The sequence below is a fragment of the Parasteatoda tepidariorum genome, chromosome 8, assembly GCF_043381705.1.
Source record: "Parasteatoda tepidariorum isolate YZ-2023 chromosome 8, CAS_Ptep_4.0, whole genome shotgun sequence".
Taxonomy (NCBI): domain Eukaryota; kingdom Metazoa; phylum Arthropoda; class Arachnida; order Araneae; family Theridiidae; genus Parasteatoda; species Parasteatoda tepidariorum.
The window spans coordinates 41,156,845-41,181,497 of record NC_092211.1 but is presented as its reverse complement, the minus strand read 5'-3'; the positions used below and the strand labels follow the sequence as shown (position 1 = coordinate 41,181,497).

At 28.1% G+C, this 24,653-nt stretch overlaps 1 protein-coding gene across 2 annotated transcripts in view; it reads left to right on the top strand.

Annotated features, from left to right (window-relative positions):
* The window catches only part of LOC107456262 (RALBP1 associated Eps domain containing), a 29,548-nt gene extending 5,323 nt beyond the window's left edge, over positions 1–24,225 (top strand). Inside the window, exons 3-18 of one of the 2 annotated variants that reach the window (XM_043055548.2) lie at positions 575–750; positions 2,139–2,274; positions 2,454–2,636; positions 2,756–2,819; positions 4,371–4,519; positions 6,304–6,419; positions 7,910–8,002; positions 8,089–8,176; positions 9,464–9,530; positions 13,914–14,086; positions 14,709–14,773; positions 17,273–17,383; positions 17,473–17,521; positions 18,118–18,161; positions 18,606–18,739; positions 22,250–24,225. In XM_043055548.2, coding sequence (XP_042911482.1) covers positions 575–750; positions 2,139–2,274; positions 2,454–2,636; positions 2,756–2,819; positions 4,371–4,519; positions 6,304–6,419; positions 7,910–8,002; positions 8,089–8,176; positions 9,464–9,530; positions 13,914–14,086; positions 14,709–14,773; positions 17,273–17,383; positions 17,473–17,521; positions 18,118–18,161; positions 18,606–18,739; positions 22,250–22,418 — 1,817 coding nt within the window. In that variant the 3' untranslated portion in view covers positions 22,419–24,225. The remainder of the gene's footprint in view (positions 1–574; positions 751–2,138; positions 2,275–2,453; positions 2,637–2,755; positions 2,820–4,370; positions 4,520–6,303; positions 6,420–7,909; positions 8,003–8,088; positions 8,177–9,463; positions 9,531–13,913; positions 14,087–14,708; positions 14,774–17,272; positions 17,384–17,472; positions 17,522–18,117; positions 18,162–18,605; positions 18,740–22,249) is intronic. The other variant, XM_043055557.2, reaches the window with a different exon arrangement.
* Positions 24,226–24,653: the final 428 nt, after the last annotated feature.

Genomic DNA, 24,653 nt, shown 5'->3' with positions numbered 1-24,653 from the left:
TTACATGACTGAAAATAAGTTTTTTTTTTTTTCGTTAATGTTTAATTTTGCTATTATATTTCTGCAAGAAAAGTCATTATTTATAATTGAAAAACTGTACATTTATATTTTACTTTGTATTTGCAAATAGATATTAAAACTAAATTGTACTCGACTAAACTGTTACACGCTATTCAACTAAATCTGCTTTAGTTCGCCGTGAATAATTTGTAATTGTAATATCGCCTCTTCAAACATTTGGGAGAAAAAAAACATTAAAGTGTTTTAAAACTAAAAATAACTTAGATCATTGAATTAATCAATAGAAGTATATATTATATTGGTATTAACAATAAACATAAAAAATTCTTGTTATAATAACTTATTGTTTATCATCCATTTAAAAAACAAAATTATATTCCAAATTATTCTCTGTAAAACAAATCAAAGGGAATGATTAGGATTCAATGGAGAACCCATTGTATTTGTAACTGTCTGGTATAGGAAGCACATTCTTTGCAAAATATGTAGTTTTATATTACTGTGTATAGTGTCTTAAGAAGTCTCACTAAGTTTTTTTCCCTTTTTTTTTTAGCTTGTTCAAATATCCTGGAAAACAGGAATGCAGGAAACGTGACTCATATTTTAGCAGCACTTCCTCCTCCCCCAACAAAAAGTCATCGAACAGGATCTCTGCCGACTGCTGTTGTGAAACAAAGTAGCATTGCTTTAGAAAGTGAAATATCACCTAGTCATCAACCGCCTTCTCAAGTAAGCTTTATTTTAATTTCATTTTGTATTAACACCTCTAAATGTGTGTGTAATCAGCGTAAGTAACAAAAATTCTAAATTGAGTTTTTTATGCGTTTGTCATTTTTGTATGTAAGCTACCTGTTGTGTAAAAAAAAAATTAAAAAAAAAACTTTTTTTAAAAATGCATTTTGTTTTATTTTTTTAACCCTTTGCTTACGGTGTTCCATGTTGTACCATCACCTGTTGTCCACATGCTGTACCAGCCGTAACCAAAAGGTTAAAATGATATTTTAATGTTCATAGCATTAGCAATAGAAAGAAAATAGTGATCAAGACCTCTTTTTTTTAAAAATTTACCATGAAACACTTAAGTTTTTTTTTGTCAATTGCACTGTAGTATTTTTAGTTACAAAATCTGACAATTAATTTTTATTTCTGTGATGAAACATACATTTTTTTAGACAATGTAGATGTTTGATATTTAAATTATGAGAGTAACAGCCAGAAAAAATATGGTCTAAATAAAGTTAAGAAAATAGTAAAAAATTTGGATCCTCTAATTTCCTTTTTTGTGTACTTAATTTTGTGTAAATTATTGAAGCGAAGGAAAAGACTTTTGAACATTTTTATTAACATTATTTATCGCAGATAAATTCTCTTGAAAATTTTATGATTTCTTAATTGAATGAAGGTATATCTTATTTCTTTTTTATAATAATATTAGCTTAATATACTTTGTCTCATAATGAACTGATTCCTGTAGATAGATGATGTTGACACTGTTCCTAAAAATCACTGAAATTAAGCATCACTGGCTGCGGTCAGTGAGAGGGTGGGTGACCAGTTTGATAAGCCTGAAAAAAATTGTGGCGGCATGTCTTTGGATCATGTTAGCCCATTGTGCCCATAGATCGTCGCCATTTTGCATCTCCAATGCGATATAAATAATGAGCTACTACTACTAATATGCTTTTTTATCATTTCTACATCCTCCCCTATTCAAATTTTATAAATAAAAGTCAATTTTATCCTGTTAGTAAGAATTTAGCTGCATTTCTTTTCAATTAAGTAGAATGTCTAACAATGCCCTATTTTTTTGTCGTAAGTTTCACTTTTAATTTTCTAATATCTTTTAATTCTTCAGTAAAAATACATTTTTTTTTGTGAAAAATGTAACTCTGTTCTCTATTTATTAATTTTTTTCAATGGTTAGAGATTTATCAACGAATTCATGTTTGATTTATCTGTTGAGTTGTTAGAGATTTATCAACAAATTCATGTTTGATTTATCTGTTGAGTTAGTTGATATTTATTCTATTATATAGTCCTATGTAGCATCAATATTACAGTGTACTTTCATTAGTATGTTTATCTAAATTTATTTTCTACATGACTTTTCTTTTCAGCCCTCATCTCTCATTATTGCTCCGTCTTCTAAAATTAGTGATTCTCCTTGTTCTTCACCTACTGATCCGGTTACTATTTCGCCCCGAAGCTCAATTTCTTTGTCTACTGATAAAAGTTGGTCTTTTTTCCAAAAAGGTTTGTATTTGCTGTGTAAAGTATATTAAGTATAGAAATATTTTTTATTTATGTAGAGACAATCAAAAAGTTAAACCAATACTAGTAGATTTCATTGACTAGTCAAAATTTGTAGTAAAGTTAACATTCATGTAGTTTTTTTCTATGTTTATTTTAATATTGTTGGGTTTGTTTTAAAGATGGAGCTGCAGGATGGACTAACTTTGAAGAGCATCATCATTTATTGGGTGCAGATGAAGATAATAGTGAAAGGCATTCAAGTGATGACGATGCTGATGTCTGGTCCATTACTGATGAGCAGCGAGAATATTACTTTAATCAATTTAAATCCATGCAATCTGACTTAAAGAAAAAAATATCTGGTAAATAATTTTGTTAAAGCTTATAACTAAATCAGTTTCAGTATTTTATTATCTGTGTGTTGTAGTTTTTGCTTATTGTTTTAAAAAAAAACTTTTTAAATTCAATATTACAAATTTAGGTGCCACAGCTAAAGAATTTTTTGAAAAATCCAAGCTGCCCCTTATTGAACTCTCAAAAATATGGTAAGTATCAATTAAATTAGTTTACCTAACATTCAGAAAGTTCTTAAATCTTTGTTGAAAACGAGCTACAAAATATTAAAGGTCTCAGATTACTCTTTTAATTTAAGGAAGAAAACCTTATAAAAGCTATTGAAAAATGTAATATTTAAAAAAAAAAATGTTTCTTTGCTTGAGAAAAGAGATAAAACAAAAGTTTAAAAAACACCATCAAGTTTTTCAGGCTATCAAACTGTTTATTATTATTTTAAATCTCAGCTTGCTTGTTAGTAGTTCATCTGATTTTTATGGTATTCTTTAGACACTTAAATCATAGTGTATGTTCCATTTTGGGTTTATCTCTTTACTTCAGTTTTGACAGGATTGCTAAAAGTATCTTTAAAGGCATTGATTATGGAACATCCTGTATAAATAATCATTATTACTTGATTTTCATTGAAAGCTATTGTGATAGTTCTACGCTATTTTTGTGTGTAGAGGATCACTTGTTTTGCTTGCCTTTGTGTTGTGCACCTCATGTTAGAGCTATTGAATTTAATTTCAGTTGACAAGACTTGTTATACTTATCATAACAAAATATGGGTTGGTATCTTTCCTTTTCTTTTAGTTGTCTTCAATATTAATGATGCTTTCAAAAATTCTCACTGCTATATTCATAAATTTTACTTTTATTATCGTAAGATACATTACAATAGTTATTTCATCTCTTTCAGTTATTATATTTTTTCTTGTATTCTATTCTTATTCTATTTCATTTCTTGTATAGGGGTAATGAATTTAATTGCAAATAATTACTTCTTTTTTATTTGAATACTTTTTAATAGATCTGATTAGGTTCTGTTTAGTTATTCATTATGAAAGACTATTTATATTTACGGAGAGGTATTTTATTTCGTGTTAAGGTTATTTCCTTTCAATTTTGTTTTAAGATAAACCCAGCTTCTAACTAGCTTCTAAACCCAGGCTAAAAACTAATGAGAATTTACTATATTTTTAAGATTTTCCTTTATATTTTTTTTCTTCTTATTTTTGGAAAGAAAAAAAAATTTTAATTAATTTTTCTATGTACAGAAACTTCTATAGTACAGATATGTTACTTGTTCCAAAAATTTTTTTTATATAGTAACCTTATTTAGTTTTATTGCTTAAAACATTATTAAAAATAAGATAAGTGTAGGAAATAAAATTAAAATTACTGGGGTTTAAGTTTTGCACAAAATTGCAGTTGTTTATTTTTCAATTTCATATAGTAATGTTGCATCTGATATTAATATTTAAATTATTTGGCTAATAATTTTGTTTTATTTTATTAGAAAAGGATTAGAAATGATTAAATATCATTATGATTTCTTTTTAATTAAAGGAAATTAAAAAGCTAGGAAGAATTGCTAGCTAACTAAAGCTAGGAACATTGTAATGCCTAAAATGATATGACAGTCATGTAGCTCTCCTGTTGCCATCTTCATTGTAAATCTTTGATACCTTTTATTTATTTTTATTTTTTTACCTTTTTAGTTGTTAATAAATATTGAAAATTGTGATACAATTTTTCAGGCAATTATCTGATGTTGATAAAGATGGCGCCCTTAGCATAGATGAATTTTGTACAGCCATGCATTTAGTGGTCCTCAGAAGAAATAACATAGAACTACCTGATGTTTTACCTCCTTCCCTTGTACCAAAAATAACTAAAACATCTGAAGGTATGTGTTCTTGTTACTGTAACGTAATAGTTATATTTACTAGTTATTCTTTAAATTTGTATAATGTTGTGTGCATGTTTTTTTGTTGTTGTTTTTTTGTTGTCTAAGATAAGGGAAGAGTTTGAGGCAACATAATAAGCCATTTTTGTTCACATGAGCATTTTTGATGAGAAACAACAAAATTTCCATGAAGGTGAAAAGATGCAGACTTTTTTCTTAAGCAGTGCAAGGGATCAAAATAAGCAGTTGTATATGTAATTTGTGCCATAATACTAATACAATAGTATAGAAGATCGTTATACTTTTTAGCAAGTAATGTCATGTTTTTTTTTTAACTTAAAGATGTTAAGGCTATGACTTTAGTAAAATCATTTTGGTTATACAGTAGGGAACCGATTATCCGGAACGGTCGGGACCATCGCTGTTCCGGATAACTGATTTTTCCGGTTTTCTGAATCGCTACAAAAAGCCATTTTTTTTTTATATTGTTAATCCCAACTAAAAAAAAAAATTTTAAATAATATTAAAAATAAGAAAAAACAATGAAGTAATACACTAATGATTATTTCCAAAATTATGGTAAGGTAAACATCTTTAAAAAACGAAAGAAAAATCGCAAAATCTTATCTTACGAGGGAAAAAAATTTGTTTTTAAAAAATTGGCACGAAAGTTTATCGAATTTTGTTCCGGTTTTCTGATTTCCGGATAACGAGTTCTGTACTGTATATAAGAGTTAAGATATAATTATTTATAGTTTTTTTAAAACGCTTGTTGCCAATTTTTATAATCTTAAACAGAATTGATGGAAATAGGAAATAAAAACTGTCAATTAATTTTCCCTTTTTATTAGTTATTACATAATTATATATATTATACTTTTTAAAATAATCTAATAGATAATAATCTAATATGCAAATGATTTTAAAATGTTTGTAATACAGTCTGAACTTGAAATTTGGACTAAGATCTGAATAACAGACATTTCTTTTCTACTTGTGATGAGAAAAAAGTCTATGCTGAAATTCGCATGTCGATATCATAATTGGAAAAAAATCAATTTTAAATAATCAAATAGATTGAAATTTGTAATAATAGCTGCTGAAAAGTAATAGACAAAACCATGTTATCTACAATTAAATGGTTAAAATGATTGCTATCAACTTTAAAATATTAGAATTTTAAAATCATATGGATAAAGCGATCAGCAGAATCACAAATATTATACAATTGTGTCAAAAAGTTATTTTTCAAATGCATGTGTCATAATATTATTGTACTATTAAAAATATGAGGATTTAAAAAAATATGTACCAATTTACCCCCCCCCCCCAAAAAAGAGAAAATAAGAAGATATTTGATAAGATCTCATGTATTTATACTTAAATTGTCATTTCAAAAAGTGATTTGGTATTCAAATGCTCAATTCGAAAATTACTTGTTATAATAATATCCTTATAAGAACATCAGAATCTTGTTTAGATTTAAAAAAAGAAATGGAGGTCTATAGCTTTGACAGTTATGATTTGTGTTAAGATATCGAAAACCCAGATCTTATAAATTATAGTTTGGCAATCTAGATTTTAGCTATTATACTGTAATGTAAACAAAAAGCTTTTTTAAAACCTGTAAATAATGTTTTTATAAAATTTTGTAGATCATAAACGTAATTTTTTTTTTTTTTTTTTTTTTTTTGTATTTTTAAAAATATTAATATTCATTGAATTATATAATTATGGGTTATTCAAATTATTTAGACCAAAACTAATGGATTTTGTTTTTTTAGGTGATGTTAATATTCCAAATGCAACAACTACCACTGTGCAGCAACCTCAAAGCCAAATTGTTAATAGTCCAAAACAGGCTTCCCCATCAGAGCTTGTATCCCCTCAGAGCAAAGAAGTAAGTAAATGTTGGGATTAATTATTGAAATGCATAAAACTAAAAATCGTACACCTTAATAACTTTTTATCTAGTGATCAGATTTTCATGTACGAAAATGCAATTTTAACGATATAAGAAGCTAGCAATGATATATTAATTTACACTAAAATTTACTTTTCTCTGGATGAACATACCTTTTTTTCGACAAATTTGGAATTAATGAATCTCAAAATGAGGAATCTGCGTAATCTGAAGAATATGGTTCCAATAGTTTGATCAAGAAAGAGGTAGGAATTTTGGGCCAATCGCTTATTTCATAAAATCTTTGAATTTAATTAAGCAGAACATAAGTCTATCCACAATCATACACCATATCCAACAATGACCACTGACCTTGCCAAGTTTTTCTGGGCTTTATCTTTCGGTGGCCAGGGTAGGTGATTCGACAATACCTGAGCTAGCTGACTCTTGCCGAACTACCACACTGTTGTGGCTCAGAGGATAGAGCACTCCTCTCCAAATGAGGTGACCCAGGTTTGAGTGTTGGCTAGTTGATGTGAATTTTGCTTCCGGCTCGCACCAACCGCAGTGTCAAGGTAAAATATCCTAGGCGGTGAACGAATCACGGATCAGAATCCCATTGCCATTGGGCTAACTGTGAAATTTTTTTTCCCCATCTAAAGCAAGTGACAAAGCAATTTTTTTTATTTATAAATAAACGCAAAAACTGTTGCTTGATTTCAAAACAATGTCTTATGCCTCTGTGTAAAAGCACGANGACCCTCTTATCATAAGCATTTTATCAATAACTCATCATTGTCATTATCAAAATTTTGTACATCAAAAGTAATTGAAAAAGTCACAAATCAAGAATGTTTGCCTTGGTTCAAAAAATAATGTAACTGTTTTAAATCCTTTATTTAAATAAATGATGATCCTGTGTTTAAATAAATGAAAATTAAGTACTTTAACGTAAACTTGAATTTTTTTGCAATGAAATGCTTGCAGAACATTTACATAAATTAATAAGTCCTGTTGCAGAACGTTTGAAAATATTCTGCTTCTGGGCTCCTCTCCAAATGAGGTGACCCAGGTTTGAGTGTTGACTGGTTGATGTGAATTCTGCTTCCGGCTCGCACCAACCACAGTGTCAAGGTAAAATATCCTAGGCGGTGAACGAATCCATTTGCCATTGGGCTAACCGTGAGAGTTTTTCTTCCCATCTAATTACCATTTTTTGTTATAAATAAAAAAAAAAAATGTTGCTTGGTTTCAAAACACTGTCTTATGCCTCTGTGTAAAAGCATGATAGTCTAAGTGCATCTATTTTAATTTTAAACTAAACATTTAAAAAAATAAAATTACTCATTAGCTTTAAACATTGGCGAGACCGCAAGGAAATTTGGTACCCTGGTCTATAGTGTTAAAGAAGTTTAAAATTGTTAATATTATGTTTAATATGCCTCTCAGTTTTATGGTGATAGTAATTTTTTTAATGATGTTTCTAGTGGACAAAATTCAATGACTCTCCCACAAGTTCACTCTCTTCCCCAGGAATGAAACCAGTTAATTTTGATTTTTCTGCTGCTTCTGTTGAACAGGTACTTTTTAATTTATTTTCAAACAATTTTTTTGATGTTTATTTGTACTGAAGCCACAAAATAGTAAATCATTTATCTATTGTCAGGATCCAAAGATTCTTCACCCTGTAGCGTTACGATTATCACCTGAGAAACAAGTGGCCTATTCATCAACTTCTGACAAAGAGCCAACAGGTTTGAGTGTTACAATTTATTACAATAAATAGAAATTGATTTTGATATGCGTAGGAATAAAATTGTGATATTTTATTTTTTAATTTGGAGAAAAAGATAGTAATGAATATTTTCTTTTAACGATTATTTTAAAACATTCTTTTCGTGTGTAGATATACTATGGATTCATAATTTTTAAAAGAAATATATATTAAAAGAAGCAATTAATAATTTTGTACAACTTATAAATTAGCTTGTTACTCAGTTAAATAGCTTGTTACCCAAATATCATTTTAGGTAAAGACAGGTTTCTAGAAACCGAGGCACCTTTTCTTTTTTTCTTTTAATCTTATTTACTTTTGTTTCCAACTCTCTTAAGTAGGAAGACTGAATTCATAGTTTTTAAAAGAAATATATTTAAATAAACTATTAATTATTTTGTACGGCTTGCAAATTATTGCAGTAAAATATTCTTTTAATGCAAAAATCATTTCAGATAGCACAGGTTTCTAGAACCTGAGGCACCTTAGTGATTTTTTTAAAATCTTTTTTGTTTCCTATTTTTTCAGCCTTTGTATCTAGGAAAACTATGGATTCATAATTCTAAAAAAAAAATTACTTTAATAGGTTATTATTTTTTTTTTTGTATGACTTACAAGTTATTGCAGTCAAATAGCTTGTTACCCTAAAACAGCTCCAAGTAAACACAGGTTTCTATAACCTGAGGTATCTGAGTAATTTTTCGTCCTTTTATTTTGTTTGTTCATGCTTTTGTTTCTGCCATAGACAGAGTTTGATTTCATTAACCTCAGTATTTAATCTTATTTGTATTTAGTACAATATAGCTTCTTCCAGATTTGTGCCTTTAAACTTGACATTCAATTTTTAAAAATTATATTTTGCTTACAATCGTTATTTAATTAGTTAATAAAAATTAAATAAGTGAAGATAAATAAACTATAGATTATTCTAAATTAATAAATTAATATAGTTAATTCTAAAATAAACTATAGATATTTCTAAATTAAATTTACTAAAAAAAAACACTTGTTCAATATTGCAATAATTAATAATGGTGTTTGTTTAGCTGAGTGCCTAAACATTAAACTTAATAAAATATGAGTTACTTTGCCAGCAAAAATAAAATTCAAATACTTATTATTATATCCTTATTTGTTTCAAGTTCCATTAGGAAAACCATCTAAAAGTAATGCATAAAATAATGCCATTAAAACTTTTAAATATTTTGTAAGTTATCTTTTAGCCTTTTGCAATACTTATAATTTTCTAAACAAATTGTTTTTGTAGGGCCTAGTAGTACTTCTCAATCATCTGAAGTTAATCCAGATTTAATGAATGGTCCTGTTCATTCTAGGTATGTTATCCATCAATTGATATATGAATATTGATTCTACTCTCTTGAATATTGATTCTACTGTTAACACCAAAAATCAGTTTGGATTATATTTTAATTGATATTGTTGCAAGTGTTTTTATGTCGGAAATGTGCTTGTGGTAATGTAGATTGTGTAGTAAAGAAAATTATGGTTCCAATTTATGTAATTCATATATCTTTACACAAATTTCCCATTAATTATAATTATTCTTTTAGATCACAATAAGCTCATTTTTTACATTATTTAAATTATCTCCTGATTGTTATTTTAATGGAAGTATCATACCTTAATAAATATTATTTTTCCAGAATTGATTTCAAAATAACCATTTCAGTTTTGGCAAATAATCAAATGTTATTTTTACTACCTAAACTATGTATTGAAGTATAATTTTTGTTTTAAAATAACCCTTTTAAAAAAATCTACTTTTAAATGTTAGAATTGTTTATTCTGCTGCCTATAAATGTCTTATTCTGTCTACAATAAAATATTTTACACTGCACACTATTACACAATTTACACAATAAAATATTTTCCACTTAATTGATCTTCTTCATAATGCTCCACTGCATAACTTAGTAATATTCTGCCCATCACAAAAAATGGGTACTAAATGAAGTACAGTCGGGCCTGTTTATCTCAAATCTCGCAGGAAGGGCAATAAAAATTTGAGATAAAGAGGTTTCGAGTTATACAGGTACTTTAAAAAATTTAATTTAATTAAGAAATTCTACTAAAAGTACTTTAATTGTTTTAAGTAGAAAAATACAGGCATTTCTGTAAGTTACATCTACATGCATCTATTTACTAATATCGCATACATCTATTTACTGATACCACATACATCTATTTACTGATACCACATACATCTACTTACATACAAAAATTTTAACACTGAAAATAATTTTTCAAAGACTTTTAACGTCTAACCTTCTTTGCTTCAATAATTCTTTCAAGGTTAGAAAGAGCAGCAAATCCGCCAAAACCAATATTTTCCTAGGATTCATGAAAAGTTTGTAAGAGTTCTACAGCTTTTTCTGTTTCTTTCGCTCTCACTTTTGGTTCATCAATATGATTTTTAACTTCGACATTATCTATGATTGCCGCATCTGTCAATGTTCTGCATGTTGCCAGGCAGTTGTCCTCGTGTAAAAATCTTCAAAATTAATTTCAACATTAAATCCCGATTTTATTGCATTCCATTCTTACAAATCTGCCACCGTATTTTCTGCATCAACAGTTTCTTCCTCTTTACTAATTCCTTCAACTTCTTGTTCATCATCTTCATAGCCATTTTAAAACCATTTTCAATAGTTTATAAAGGCACATTTTTTGAGGCATAGCAGTCATTCTCATAGCATCCAACACATTTATTTTTGGAAGAGAACTTTTTTCGATGATGGTATCTACAAGTTTGCATACCAGCTGTTTTCTATAGCTCCCTTTAAAACTCCTAATTATTTTTGATCGATTGGTTGCCATTTTTAAGTGAAAATAAAATAATGGAAAATACATTGATTTTTGATAGTAACTGTAGGGAATTTTTAAAATTTCGAGATATAGAGGTTTTTGAGATAAACTGTAGTACAAAAATTTCTAGGGGAAGGTAATTTGAGTAAAAATAATCCATCTTTCCACTTTCTTTATCCTTTGTCTAGCTCAAACTGGATACTGCACCAGTATCATTGAAAATAATAATGCAACTTCCCTTTGTTTAGTAATAATTTAGAAAATGATCAAAGTATTTCTCTTATCATAACTTTCTGAAAGTATTTAAGGTTTGTAGTCCTAATATTTATGAAAAAATGGTTTGGCCTTATTTTTATCTGTATTCTGTGTGTTATTCCTGTTTTTATGTGTGTTATTTCTGAATTTTATGTATGTTATTCCTGATTTTTATGTGTGTTCTTCCCATTTTCTACAAGTACGCAAGCGAATTTGAATGAAGAACAATATATTTTTAATTGATATCCATAGTTTTATTATAGAGTGCTCATCGTCGAAGTACGAACAAGTAACTATCATGGAAACTAAACATACGAAACATTAGCTATCTTTTACATGGGGATGACAACAAATTTAGATTCTGGACATTTAACAATTAATTTGTCTCTTTAATCAAATTTTAAGAATTGTCGATTGTAATCAATAATAAAGTAATCATGTCTTAAGAATTTTTTGATAGTGAACTGAGAGTTCATTCTTTAAATTACTTTTGTATAAATATGATAAGCTGCATGTTCATAGTGTTTTGTTTTGAGATTATTGAAATTAAATTTTAAAATTATTTCATAAAAGAAATTTTGAATCTGTTTACAAATTTTAATTAAATATTTGCATGAGGGAATATTACGAATAATTTTATTTAATTTTAACAGAACAAAAAAGTATTTTATCTTAAACTATTATTATTTGTTCAATGCTTTATTGATAAAATTTTACTTGGAAGCTGTTAAAACTTTCTGTTTTAAACAAAGTAATTCTGTAAATAAGAATAGTATCTTTTATTATCCTTTTGTGATTAAATTTGCCTTTATCATACTTAAATTGAGCAAATTATACTGTTTGTTACAAATGTTTACCCTTTTTAAAAGTCTTCTCTCAATATTCTGTTTCAGTAGTTTAAAAATGTTCTGGTTTTTCCTTGGCTCAGTGCAAAGTCTAGTATTGACTTGATAGTGATGCCAAGTAACCAGTGCAAATTTTTAAATGTATATATATATATATGTTATTAGTAGTCTATAAAATGACTGTTTAGTTATCAAGCAATTAATTTACTTAAAAATTTCTTATATTTCTTTTTTTTTTTTTTTTTTTTTTTTTTTTTTTTTTTTTTTTTTTTTTTTTTTTTTNGATGTTATGCTTCTTTGTTTGTAAAATGACGGTATTAGATATGACATCATAAAAAATTGTTTTGTAATTCCAAAGTTTTTTTTCATTTGTTTGAATTCATTTTTTGCTTATCTTAGCTGTCATAGAGAAATTAGGAGAAGGTAAATTATGTATATGTATAGATATTTTTTTATGTAGAATTCCTTTTTACTTTAGTACCTTTCCCATTAGATTCATCGTTATAAACTTATTTATTGTAGAAGATAAATTATGTTTTTTTATTATTATTTTTTTTATCTCGAATTCATTTTTATTTTGGTACCCTTCCCATTAGATCCAGATCCATCTCTATAGACATATTCATAGAAGGTGAATTAGCATTATTATTTTTTCATGTAGAGTTCCTTTTTATCTTGGTACCTATCCCTTTAGAGTCATAGTTAGTAACTTATAGTAGAAGGTAAAGTATGTATTTTATGTAGAATTCCTTTTTATTTTAGTACTTTTTCCATTCCATTTATCTTTTTAAACTTATAGTAGAAGGTAAATTATGATTTTTTTTTTTTAATGTAGCATTCTTTGTTTTTTATCTTGGTACCTATTTCAATATATTCATTGTTATAAGCTTATTCATAGTAGAAGGTAAGTTATATGTTTTTTTATGTAAAATCCTTTTGAACCTAGTACCTTTCAATTAGATTCATCAATATAATTTACTTATTTATTCCTAGAAATAGGACAGTAAAAGTTTTAAAAGTATTTTTTCTATAATCATTTTTTATCAACAATATTAATTCTACTATTGTTAGATTAACATTAATGTCTAATATTTTATTTCTGTAGTTTTTTGTTGTTTTAATCTTAAAGGCTTTGTTTTTATTGTTGATCATACTAGAAGAAATTAATTTGCAATGTATTGAATTTACATTGCCTTCCGCTACCTAGCTCTTGATTTCAAAATCTGATACCATATCATTATCTGTTTTGCTTAATCATGAATATGTAATCTAGTCTATATGTTTTTTATTACAGGTGCTTTTATTATTTACAGTATTTGACTTATAGTTTTAAATTTATCGGAAATGTCCCATTAAAGATTCTTACTTGAATTGATATGTACAACTATAATGATTGTAATCTTCCAACTGTTTGTCCTCTATCATTTGTTTCCTTGTTCTTTTCATTTTACATCAAATTTAGTTTCTAGGGTGTTAAGTTTTGTTACATTGATTGCATACATTTTTTTACTTTTCATTTTACCCACTTTCCCCCACCTGACTCTTGTGCTTATAGACTGAACCTTTAAAATTTGCTTTAAAAGAACTTAAGGCATTATGTGTATATNCTTGGTCTAGAGCCCTAGAATATATATATTTGTATCAAAGGGTGATTTAATACTTTAAAGTGAAGTATGTTAGTGTTTAAAAGCAGAAAAAAATTAGTATTTGAATTTTTGTGGTGTTTTTCTCAGCTCACTCTTTGTGTCTCTTCTTAATCATCAGCTAAGAATTTAATCTTCTTTGCTTTAGCTCATTTTCTGGAACTAGCAGTGAGCCCTCCAAATCTTTAGTTGCCTCATCAAGTACTACTACTACAGCATCCAATCTTCCTCAGGGACCTAAGAAAGAACCACCTCCTCCTCCACCCCCAAGACCCAAGCATAATCATATCAGAAGTTCCTCATTAGATTTAAATAAATTAGGTATTTATTATTATGATTCATATTTTTTGATGCCTAGCAAATTTGACATGAAATTCAAAGATGTTCTTAAATGATTCTAACAGAAGGAAATCATTAAAATATTTTTAATCCCATACATTTTATTAATAAATTTTGTTTTTTTTTAGAAACCTTAGTCTTAAATAATATGTAAATTGTGAAAAAAAATTGAAAATAATGGGGAATGATGTGCTCTAATTAAATATTCAAGTAATAATTCTACTGTGTTTGCTTTGTACAATTTATTTGTTAGTTATAATAATCTGTTTTATAAAATGGCAGTTATTCACAAATGTAATTTCTGTTTTGATATTGACCTCTCTCTTTTAATATTTATTTCTCAAAAATTGATAGAATAGTGAAATTACTTTCTAAAATTGTTTTAGCTAACACACTTTATCTCAAAAGGTTTTTTGTTTTACTCTAACAATAGATTTTAATAAACTTTTTTATTTATCTTATGCTGAGTTGTATTGGTTTTCAAGCTTTGTTTACTTAAGGTGCATAATAAATTTTTTGTGTTTTATATTTTGTAAGTTGTTGTGTGATGTAAGAACTAAAATGAAAGGTTAATTATCAGTGATACTAAAAATTATGATTTTAGGTAAAACAGTACCACATTTTCTAGGTACTCCACCTGCAGTTCCGCCTCGAGTTTCTCCTAGTGGAGTAAGTATTAATTATTTGTTTATGTCTCTAACTCTTTTCTTATAAGAATCTAACCAATAAAAAAAAATCAAAACTTTATGAAACCTTTTACTTAAACTTAATAATTTGTATTCATTCTGAAAGTTATATGGACACTAAGACAAAACTAATAACAATGCAATAGAAATTGTGCTTTACATTTTTTTAGTGCCCTCAGAAAGTTTAAGAAGCTTTTATTTTATAACTATGGTTGAACAGCCATTCAGGGTTTACGACTACCAATGTTCGACTCCGTAACCTTGTAGTTTTGAACCCAATCCAGAAGACAAGTGTACTCCAGGATCAGTATCCCCAGAGGTATTGATTTTTTTAATGTGAACTTGGAAGACTTTGTGACCCCAACAGATTTAACATGCACCGGTCACCATTTAATGCACGGGGATTCTCAGGCCGGCTGGTTTCAAACTCCCGTTCTCTTGACCGCGGGGCCAAAGCCCAACTAACGAGGCTATCCCGGCCCTCAAGAGGCTTGCATTGTCAATACTGGTGCTACTGTCATAAACATGTTCTTTTTTCTTTCTTTTTAATTGCATTTCATTAATTACGTATGCTGATTTTAAACAGCTGCTTAGCTTTAACAAAGTATTTGTTATTAGCAAACTTTATAAATGTTCTTAAAATCTTGAGAAGATTCTCAATTTATTAAGTTGACTAAAAAACTCTGAAAAATCCTATTTTTTCTTTTTTTAGTTTTTAATTTTATTTATTTATTTTTTGAGGTCAGGTCTTAAAACTATCAATTGAAAACTCTCTAGCTAAAATAAAACTCTCCCACTTACATACACCATGTGTACAATATACAATAAAACAAATAGCACGTGTTCTATTTAAGAAGCATTGAAGCACTTGATTCAAAAAATGTCCTTTCCTCGAATCAAATACCATACACTTGTGGATCATATGTCTCTTAATTTGAGTAGGAGGTTAAATTTCCTTTATCTTAAATCATTTGAACATGCAATTCCATCTTGTAAATAAATTATAGTCTTTAAACAGGGTGCGTAGCATTTGTAAAAAGTACTTAAAGGTGCTTTTTTGGGGATTTCGTTTTTAAAAGCTTTTAAGGGTGCTTTTTTCAGTTGGAATTTTTAAAAAGTGCTTTTTTTCCGAATAATTTTTTTTCCCCTTCAGTGATATCTGGTGGATCGCATGCATTTCACGAAAAATGGGGAGTTTGCTACGTAATCATTCACGCGGACTTCATGTCGTACCCACGTTATGACTTGCGCATGCGCACATACTTGAAACTGAAACCCGAGTGCTCCAATTCGGATAGAGAATGTCAGATCCTTATGAAATCTTTTTCTTTTTAATTTATTTTAATTTTGTTCTTGTTTATTTAATTTACTTCTAACACTTTTTTTGACGTAGGGGGTAAGGGTACTTTTGTTCTGAGTTCAGGGTCAAGTTGAATTCACTCGGTGATGTGGGAAAGTACTGATTATTTCGATTTACGCCTGTTTCTTTTTGGGGTTTTTTTAACGCTAAAACTGTTTATAAAAAGTTTTTGTTTTTCAATAATATCATTGATTGAATATGAATTTTTTGAGTGCTTGAAAATTTTTGTAAAGTGCTTGAAAAGTTTTTAAAAAGTGCTTATTTTTGATTTAAAGATTTGGTTACGCACCCTGTTTAAAGCTTTTCTAAATACTCATAAATATCTGACGGCCAGGAGTGAGTGATAAATCGCTCACCACCACTTTGATCAGCCTACAAGGGTGTGTGGTATCGGTCCTCGTTAAACTGTTCTACCGTAAAGCACTCGACTTCGCACACACGTCTGTGGGCTTCAAAAGCAGGGAAGCCATTCCCTCTACAGAGGGAGTGGCTATGTTTGTCCCTATACATATATATATATTATTTTTAATGTTGTTGTTATTGCTTATCCCCTTGGTCTAGAGCCCTAGACCAAATCCAGAAGATCATGTTGCATCAGCAAGTCATAGACAGTCTCTCCATCACTCATCAGTTGCCTCACAGAGTCACCAATGCAATCCAATGAGTTGAAGAAGCGATGGCCGAGCAATGACAATAGGCATAAGTCTTTTCTTTCGCTTTGAAGATCAAACACTTTATATGGCCGGTCCTAAGTCTTGACAAAGCTGTTTGAGCAAATCTAGGACAAGCGCACCGCAGGGATAATCTGGGGCATTCGGCGGCATACCAATCATGATCTGGTGGTTTTTTAATGTAATAGGTACAAGATGAAATTGAAAAAAGAAAAAAAAGACTTGGGCAGACCAAAAATTAAAGAACAGGATCAAAACGTCCTTTAGGAGTATTTGGGAGCTCTGAAATTATAAATTTTTTATTCTTTGTAACTCCTTGTACATTTTTCTATTTACCTTCGTTACTTTATGTTTCTAAATACTATAGTTTATGTGCAGCTAAACAAATTTTTTTTTATTAATCTGTTTAAAAATTGCTATAAACTTCAAATACTTTTTTTTTTATCTACAGGCTACACCTCATAAGTCCTCTGTTCACTCGGATGAACACAAGACTGACGCTGTAGAATTTGCAGACTTTGCCAATTTTGATGAATGTGATAATGCTAATTTACATTTGAAGGTACTAAATCTTGTCTTGACAAAAAAATTTTACTAAGTAGTCTTGTTAGTAGTCCATAGTTTTGAATTAACTATAAATCATATTTTTAGTCTGGAGCTTTTGAAATTTATAAGAAGCCATCATCCATATCACAGGATGGTAAGTGTTTTAGAAACAATTACTTTTCAAGTTTAATTAATATGGTTCTTAACTTATCTATAAAAAAATTTCCATAATATTTATAATAATAGAAATAATGCAATGTATATATTATTGTGTGTTCAACTATACCTCACTGTTATTTTAATGAAAACTTTGCTAGAAATTCTATGGATTTAAGTTTATAATTTATGGTACATAAAATGATTTTTTACTTTAATTCAATTTCTGCTATTTAAACCAATAACAGTTTTAGTGTGTGTTATTTAAAACAAAGTTTGCTTTATGTAAAGAAAACAATCATATTCTTTTTTTTTTTTTTTAAATTTTTTTTAGGATTAAATTCTAACTGCAATAATTATATTGTTAGCAGCACCATATAATTTATAGAATTGCTAAACTATGCAACATTTATAAGTTGACTGGGTATTTAGTAATATGTAATTCATTTACTAGTATTGCCCTTGTTATTCTAAAATTTTAGTTTCAATTATTTCAGCTTTCAGTCTTAAAATTGACTTTATTATTGTTCTTTATTTTAACTACTTACTTACAATTGTTATATTTATTGAAGAAAAACAATAAATTTCTTTTAGGATTACAAACAATTACTGATTCAAGAGTCTTCTTGTTAGATCAGGTACTTTTTTGTTTATTTATAAATAAAACTGTTTAAATTAAACTTATCAGCATTGAATAATATAAAATAATTTTTAGCTCTAGAATTAGGATTTTAACATGAAATAAATACATATAATTAAATAATATGTATTTCAGTGTTCTAATCTGTTTTCATTCTATAAAATCATGTTTCTGTGTTGTAAAATTATAAGTTTGTTTTATGGAAACATTTTTAAAATTATTTTTGGTAGAAGCTTGTTAAAATATATATGTTATTGCAGTTTAACTAGTTTAGCTTTATCAAAAGTTTTTAAAAATTAAAATTAACTGTTCTTATAAATTTAATATTGCTTTATAAGACTTGATAACATGTTGTTTACAATAAAGAAAAATTTTTATTATTATGCAAATATGTTTTGTCTAAAACCTGTTATTTGAACAATATTAATATTCTATCTTTTAGATTCCCACCCCGATTGCAACCACTGATGATAGCACAGCACTGTTAGTTGATATTACACATTCTGAAGAATCAGGTACAGAAAGGAAAAGGCATCCGTCAGCACCCCCTTTAGCTATTGCTGCTGCTACTATAAAGTAAGTTGAAGTATAAATTTTTATTGTAATTGGTCAAAAGCTTATGGCTCTTTATAGTTGACTCGCTCTCCCATTTTAATTGTTTTATGACACTTCTTCTTGAATAGTCTTACATTAAGAATCAGGGGTCTGTCCAGGCCGAATTTGCTACCGTTTAGCGCAGAGGTCGCCAAGTCTATATAGACCCCCAGGGGTCTATTTAACAAAAGCGGGGGTCGATCCGAATCGGAATGGTCGATTGGGGGTCGAAGCAAAAACAGTTCTTAATACGCAAATCATACATACCTAATTGAGTAGGTATAATGCGTGAATTTTTTTAGAATTGACTTAATGTCAGACATCATTTATAACAACCAAATTAAACGATTCCTATGTGTCTTCCATGCAAAAAAAACTTTTGGAATTGACTACATGACACCGTCAAAATTGAAAGATCATCTTGATAGGGTTCACCCAGATAAAAAAAAATAAAGAACTTGTATTTTTATTACAAAAAAATAAAGAACAAGTATTTTTTATTTAGCGGACTTATTTGGAAAATTTAATGATGTCCAAACAAAGCCGAAAGGAAAAGATGTAACAATTATAGAAGTTCAAACAATACTGTTAGGCTTCCAAGTAAAATTAAATTTATTTAGATCTTCATTGCTACGTAAGGATTATCAATATTTTTCAAATCTGCGACAGTTAGAAATAAAAGAAGAAGACATGGAAATATATACAGGTCATCTTCAAAAATTGAGCGATGATTTTAAACTGCGCTTTTTTTTGATTTGGAAAATATTGATATCCCTAATTGGATTATTGTGCCAATTTCTGATCAAATTGAAAATATGGACATCGACCTGCAAGATGAGCTTGCTGAATTATTTTAGGATCTTAAAGCAAAGACGTTTTTTAAAAATTTAACAATAGACAAATTTTGGACAAATATAAATATAATGCAAAAATATGTAAAACTTTACGAAATAGCTCAGCCATTTATGCTAGCATTTCCAAGTTCTAGTATGGTCAAAGCCGGTTTCAGTCACGTAAATTCAATTTTAACTAAGTACAGAAATAAATCAATTGTGGAGTTTTGAGGGGATTAAAATTGACCAATTTTTAACCCAATATAGCGAACNCGGTAGTTTCACAAAATACTTTTTCTTAAAATTTTATTTTTTTATCCCATAAGAAACGATAAATCCATATTTTTGTGTTGATTTTTGAATATAATTTTTAATTTTTCACAAATTATGTCTAAATTTTCACAAAATAGGTACCTCTCAGAAAAACCTAGACAGACCCCTGAGTTTAGAATTAGCTGCATCGAATCCATTTACGTGCAAATGCATCAAAAATTGTTGAGGGGATGCTAGAAAAATTACACCCTCTTCTGGTCGTGCAATTCCCCATTGTGAAAAAAAAAAATTAAATTTTAAAAAGAAAAATATATGTAGGCCACCAGCAGAATTAAGCTTAACTTTTTTCAAAAAAAAATTTCTGTTTTATTAGCAGAAGGAGGAAATAAGTCATATTTAGTTGAATTATTTATTACATTTTTCCCTAATCATAAATTCTATATTTTTTCTTTATTTCCTTAAAGTAGAGATTCTTATTATTTTAAACAGTGACCCGTTTTTAGTAAAAAAGGACCCAGAAGTATGGATGTTATAGGTTCTAAGCACCCATAGTTTTCAAAATCTAGTGGAATCACTGCATCTTAGCTTTTTTAAATTGATAAGGTCATCTATCTCTCAACCAACCTTGGAGCAATCGCCGATATGGGTGTTTTAAAAGAAGTGTGTGTAGCAGTTTCATCGCAGTACTATACATAGTCAATTGATAAATATATAATATTGAATCTAGTAATTAAAAACCAAAGAGTGGGTAGCTGTTCTAGCTCTGAAAGAGTCCCAGATTGTGCTAAAGAGAAAGTAATTTTTAAGATGTTTCAAAAGAGTGATTTTTTATATTAGAAGGTTTTTTTAATGGCTAACCGATAAGGCGTTATAAATTTAGTTTGCCCAGTCTCGTAATCATGTGAAAAGTGCCACAATAGAAAAAATCTACCAGTAAATTATACAAAAAGGGTTAAATGACCAATGTCCAGCCCTGTATTTTAACCCTTAGTGCTAGCAATGGATGTATACACAGCTCTTTAAAACAGGTGTTAATGCCTACTACTCTTTGTGATTAACTGTCCGAAATTTACAATTTTCTTTGTAGTAGGGAACACTTGAAATTTATTTTCTTAAATGGTGCCACACTAGATCAGTTAAGTTCTTAGCTTTGATTGAAAATATTTAAAATCAGAATTTTCTCATCAGAAATATTTCAAATCAGAATTTTCTTATTGCAAATTTTATTATGAAATTTTATTCTGAAAAAGTTATGTCGAGTAAAAAATGCAACAGAATCACCAAATGCTTAATGTTCCAGTAAACTGGTAAGACTTTTTAACAATTCCTTTTAGTGTTCTGGGTTGGACTCCAAAAAAAGTGTGTAAACCTATCCTTGGACAGATAAATAACTGATTGAACATAGTAGATTTACGTAAATAGCATGTTTGGTATTAACACTAAAAGCCTGACTAAACAAAAAGCTGAAGAAACCAGAAATCCATTGAAAAAAATTTATTTAAAATTATAATTTTTCAACTACCTATCTAAAGTAGCTATTCCGATATACCTCAATTTTTATTGCCATTATCATGGTATAACATTTTAAATAAATACAGATGTAAATATAGAATACTAGTAATTTCTCCAGTAAATAATAATCTTGTAATTTATTCCCATTTAATAATTCCAGTTTTTAATTTTTCATAAGGGTTGATTGTGTTGTATACAGGGTGATTCTAAAAATATGGGCAAAATTTTAGGAAGTGATAGTACACGCCCAAGCAAACAATTTTTATCAAAAAATGCATGGTCGAAAACAAAACGCAAAGGTGCTGGCGCATTTGGAAAGTTGTTTGATGCAAACGTGAAAGCTCCATTCCTGTTGCCGCACTGCGTTACTTGTCGCCAAGCTTTCGGCCGCTGCAGGGAAAGTTCGTGATATGGTGTGTTTCAGAATGTTCGCCTATCTTTTCTTCGCCGTTGTACTGCGTGCATAGCCGTTGCCGGCTACTGTTTTGCACACTTATTGTAATCACATGCTATTAAATTTGCTTTAATAACTTAACTTCATCGTTCTTTGTGTGTTTTTGCCTCATATAAGAACATAAACTTTGACGCCCTCTAGCGGTTTTGCATTTCGTTTTCGACCATGCATTCTTTGATAAAAATTGTTTGCTTGGGTGTGTACTATCACTTCCTAAAATTTTGCCCATCTTTTTAGAATCACCCTGTATATATTTTTGAGGCATGATATTTTTTTAAGAAGTTAAGTATAATAAAAAATTGAAATTCAATGTGAACATATTCAGAATTTTCACATATCCAACATTGACCTATTTCCTGCACATTTCAAATATATATTTATAATTACTATATTTTATTTTATTTATTTATCTTGTTTTAGTGCTGTGCCCCGTGACAAAAGAGAGCTTCTAGCTGCGATACAAGCACATCGTGAAAGAAATATGATGCTGACTTTACTTAATAGTGAACTGAATCAAGAATTGGCCGAAATCATGGAAGAAAGAATCGCTCTAGAAATACAGCTGGAGCAAATGAAACCATTTTCTTAAATACTGAAAAAGTGCATTAAAGATTCGTGTGCAAGATTAGAATGTCTGTTTGAATGCTTGGTATCTCAAAATCATCTTTCCTATATTAGTCCTCTTTATCATTCCATGTTCTCAACTTGTATCTTTCTTCTTTCAAATAATTTGATTGAAAATGTTTTCTTAAGCATTTTTAATCTGAATTTATTTGATTTTATTTATTATAATCAAGATATGTAATGCATTTTTAATATCTGTCTGCTGTTGCTTTTGCATATGGGATACAACTAGAGTTTTTCATAGTTTTAATTAATTTACTTTAGGATTATTTTATTGCTTTTTAAACTTTGAATTTCTATATTCACTATGTTTTTAAATTAATACATATGGATTAGAAAGAGCATATATTAATATTTATGTTGTTGATTAACAATCTAAAACTGCTCTGTAATCCTTTGGTGACTTAAACAAAATTTCTGTGTAAGAAGCAGTTTTATTGTTTTAAAATTTCATTCATAAGCATCTGTGATGTGTGTTAAAACCAAAAATATGTTACAATTTGTAAATGTAAGCCAGTTTTTATGTCTTCTGCTTGCTATATTTATTTGGAATTTAATTTTGAAAAAAATTGAAATCACCAGATTTGAGTAAATCTTGTTAAAAGGAATCTTAAAGTTATGTGAAATGTGATGTTTTTTATAGGGGTGTAGCACGGAAAAGCGATAATTATATATAAATATTATGGTACAAATAATTTTTATTAATTTTTGAAGATAGTTTTACCATAGAAAAAAAACTTTAATGTTTAGGCATTGCTTTATATACTATTTATTTCATGTATTAACTAAAACTAATTAAGCATTAGCAACCACTAATATCGTTCCTTCGCCTGTTGTTTTTCCTGTAAAAAACCAGTTTCTCATTTTGTTATTCAATGAGAAAGCTGTATATTGAGAAGAAACTTTTATGTAAAATCAAAATGTAAAACGCTAAATGAATTTTCTTTTAGAAAATTTAATAATTTTTGAAAACTGTCCGTTGAATGTGAAACATAATTCAAAATTAGTCTATTTCATATTTTTTAACAGACTGGGCATTTGTAACACCTAACAACGTTCTTTTAAGTGATTTTTTCTCTTGTCAAAATTATGTTAGTAACTCAATGAGAAAGTTATGTATTGTGAAGAAATTTTCATACAAACTTTACCTAATGTGAACTGCTAAATCAGTTTATATATTGTTTATTTTATTTTTTTAACAAAATTTACGAGTGCTTGTTATCAAAAAATAAAACTGAAATTTCTTTGCATACTTTACTTTTCTCTAGCTTTTGGTAAGTATAGTGTCTCCCTCCCTCTTGATAAAAAAAGATCTGCAAAATTAAATTTTATTATAATTGGTTTGATTTTTTTTCCATATATATGAATGCACATAATTATTTTAACTTGGGTTTCAAATGTTATTCTGATTTATCCAACTTAAAAATAAGACAGTTTAAATCTATGATATTCCTTGTTTAAGATTTATAAATAATTAATAAGAAATAAAACATTTATTTGAAAACATAATTTAAACCAGAACATAAATTTGAGTGTTTCTTGATGCTATACCTCTGAATTATTGCAAAGTATTTATTGAGTAGAAATAAATATATTAATACACAATGTAATTTACCATGTTATCTTCGTTTTCTAATATGTGCTGTTAAAAGACATAATTGTGTGATGATTTGTTAGAAAAAAAGCTTAATTATGATGGTTTAAAAGCTGTTAGACTCTAGGCCATGCTCCTTCTAAGTATAAAAAGTTTTAATAAATATTTCTTATTTTGATTTGTTTTCCACATAATACTCATTATATATTTTCTAATTTAATTATTTAGCTGCACCCGAAGAATCAAATTAATTTTAATCTTTGAGGTATTTTATTAAAATAGTTACAGAAAAAAATCATATAAATATACAAAAAGGAAAATTAATTCATGATTTAATTAAAATTTTAACTAGCTTTGCCATAAATTATAAACTTATTGCTAATTTACGAATACAATGGCTAATCTCAATTACATTATTAAAATTTCCTTATGCTGCAAAAATCAGTTCCTGAGATTCTTTAATTTATTATTATTAATAAACAAAAAATTTCTTTTAATTAAAGGTAATTAAAAAAAGATATAATGAACTGATTTTGAGAAAAATTAAAATTGAAGAAAAAAGCACTGTAATAGTAAATAAATTTTTTTTTTAATTATTGGAAAAGA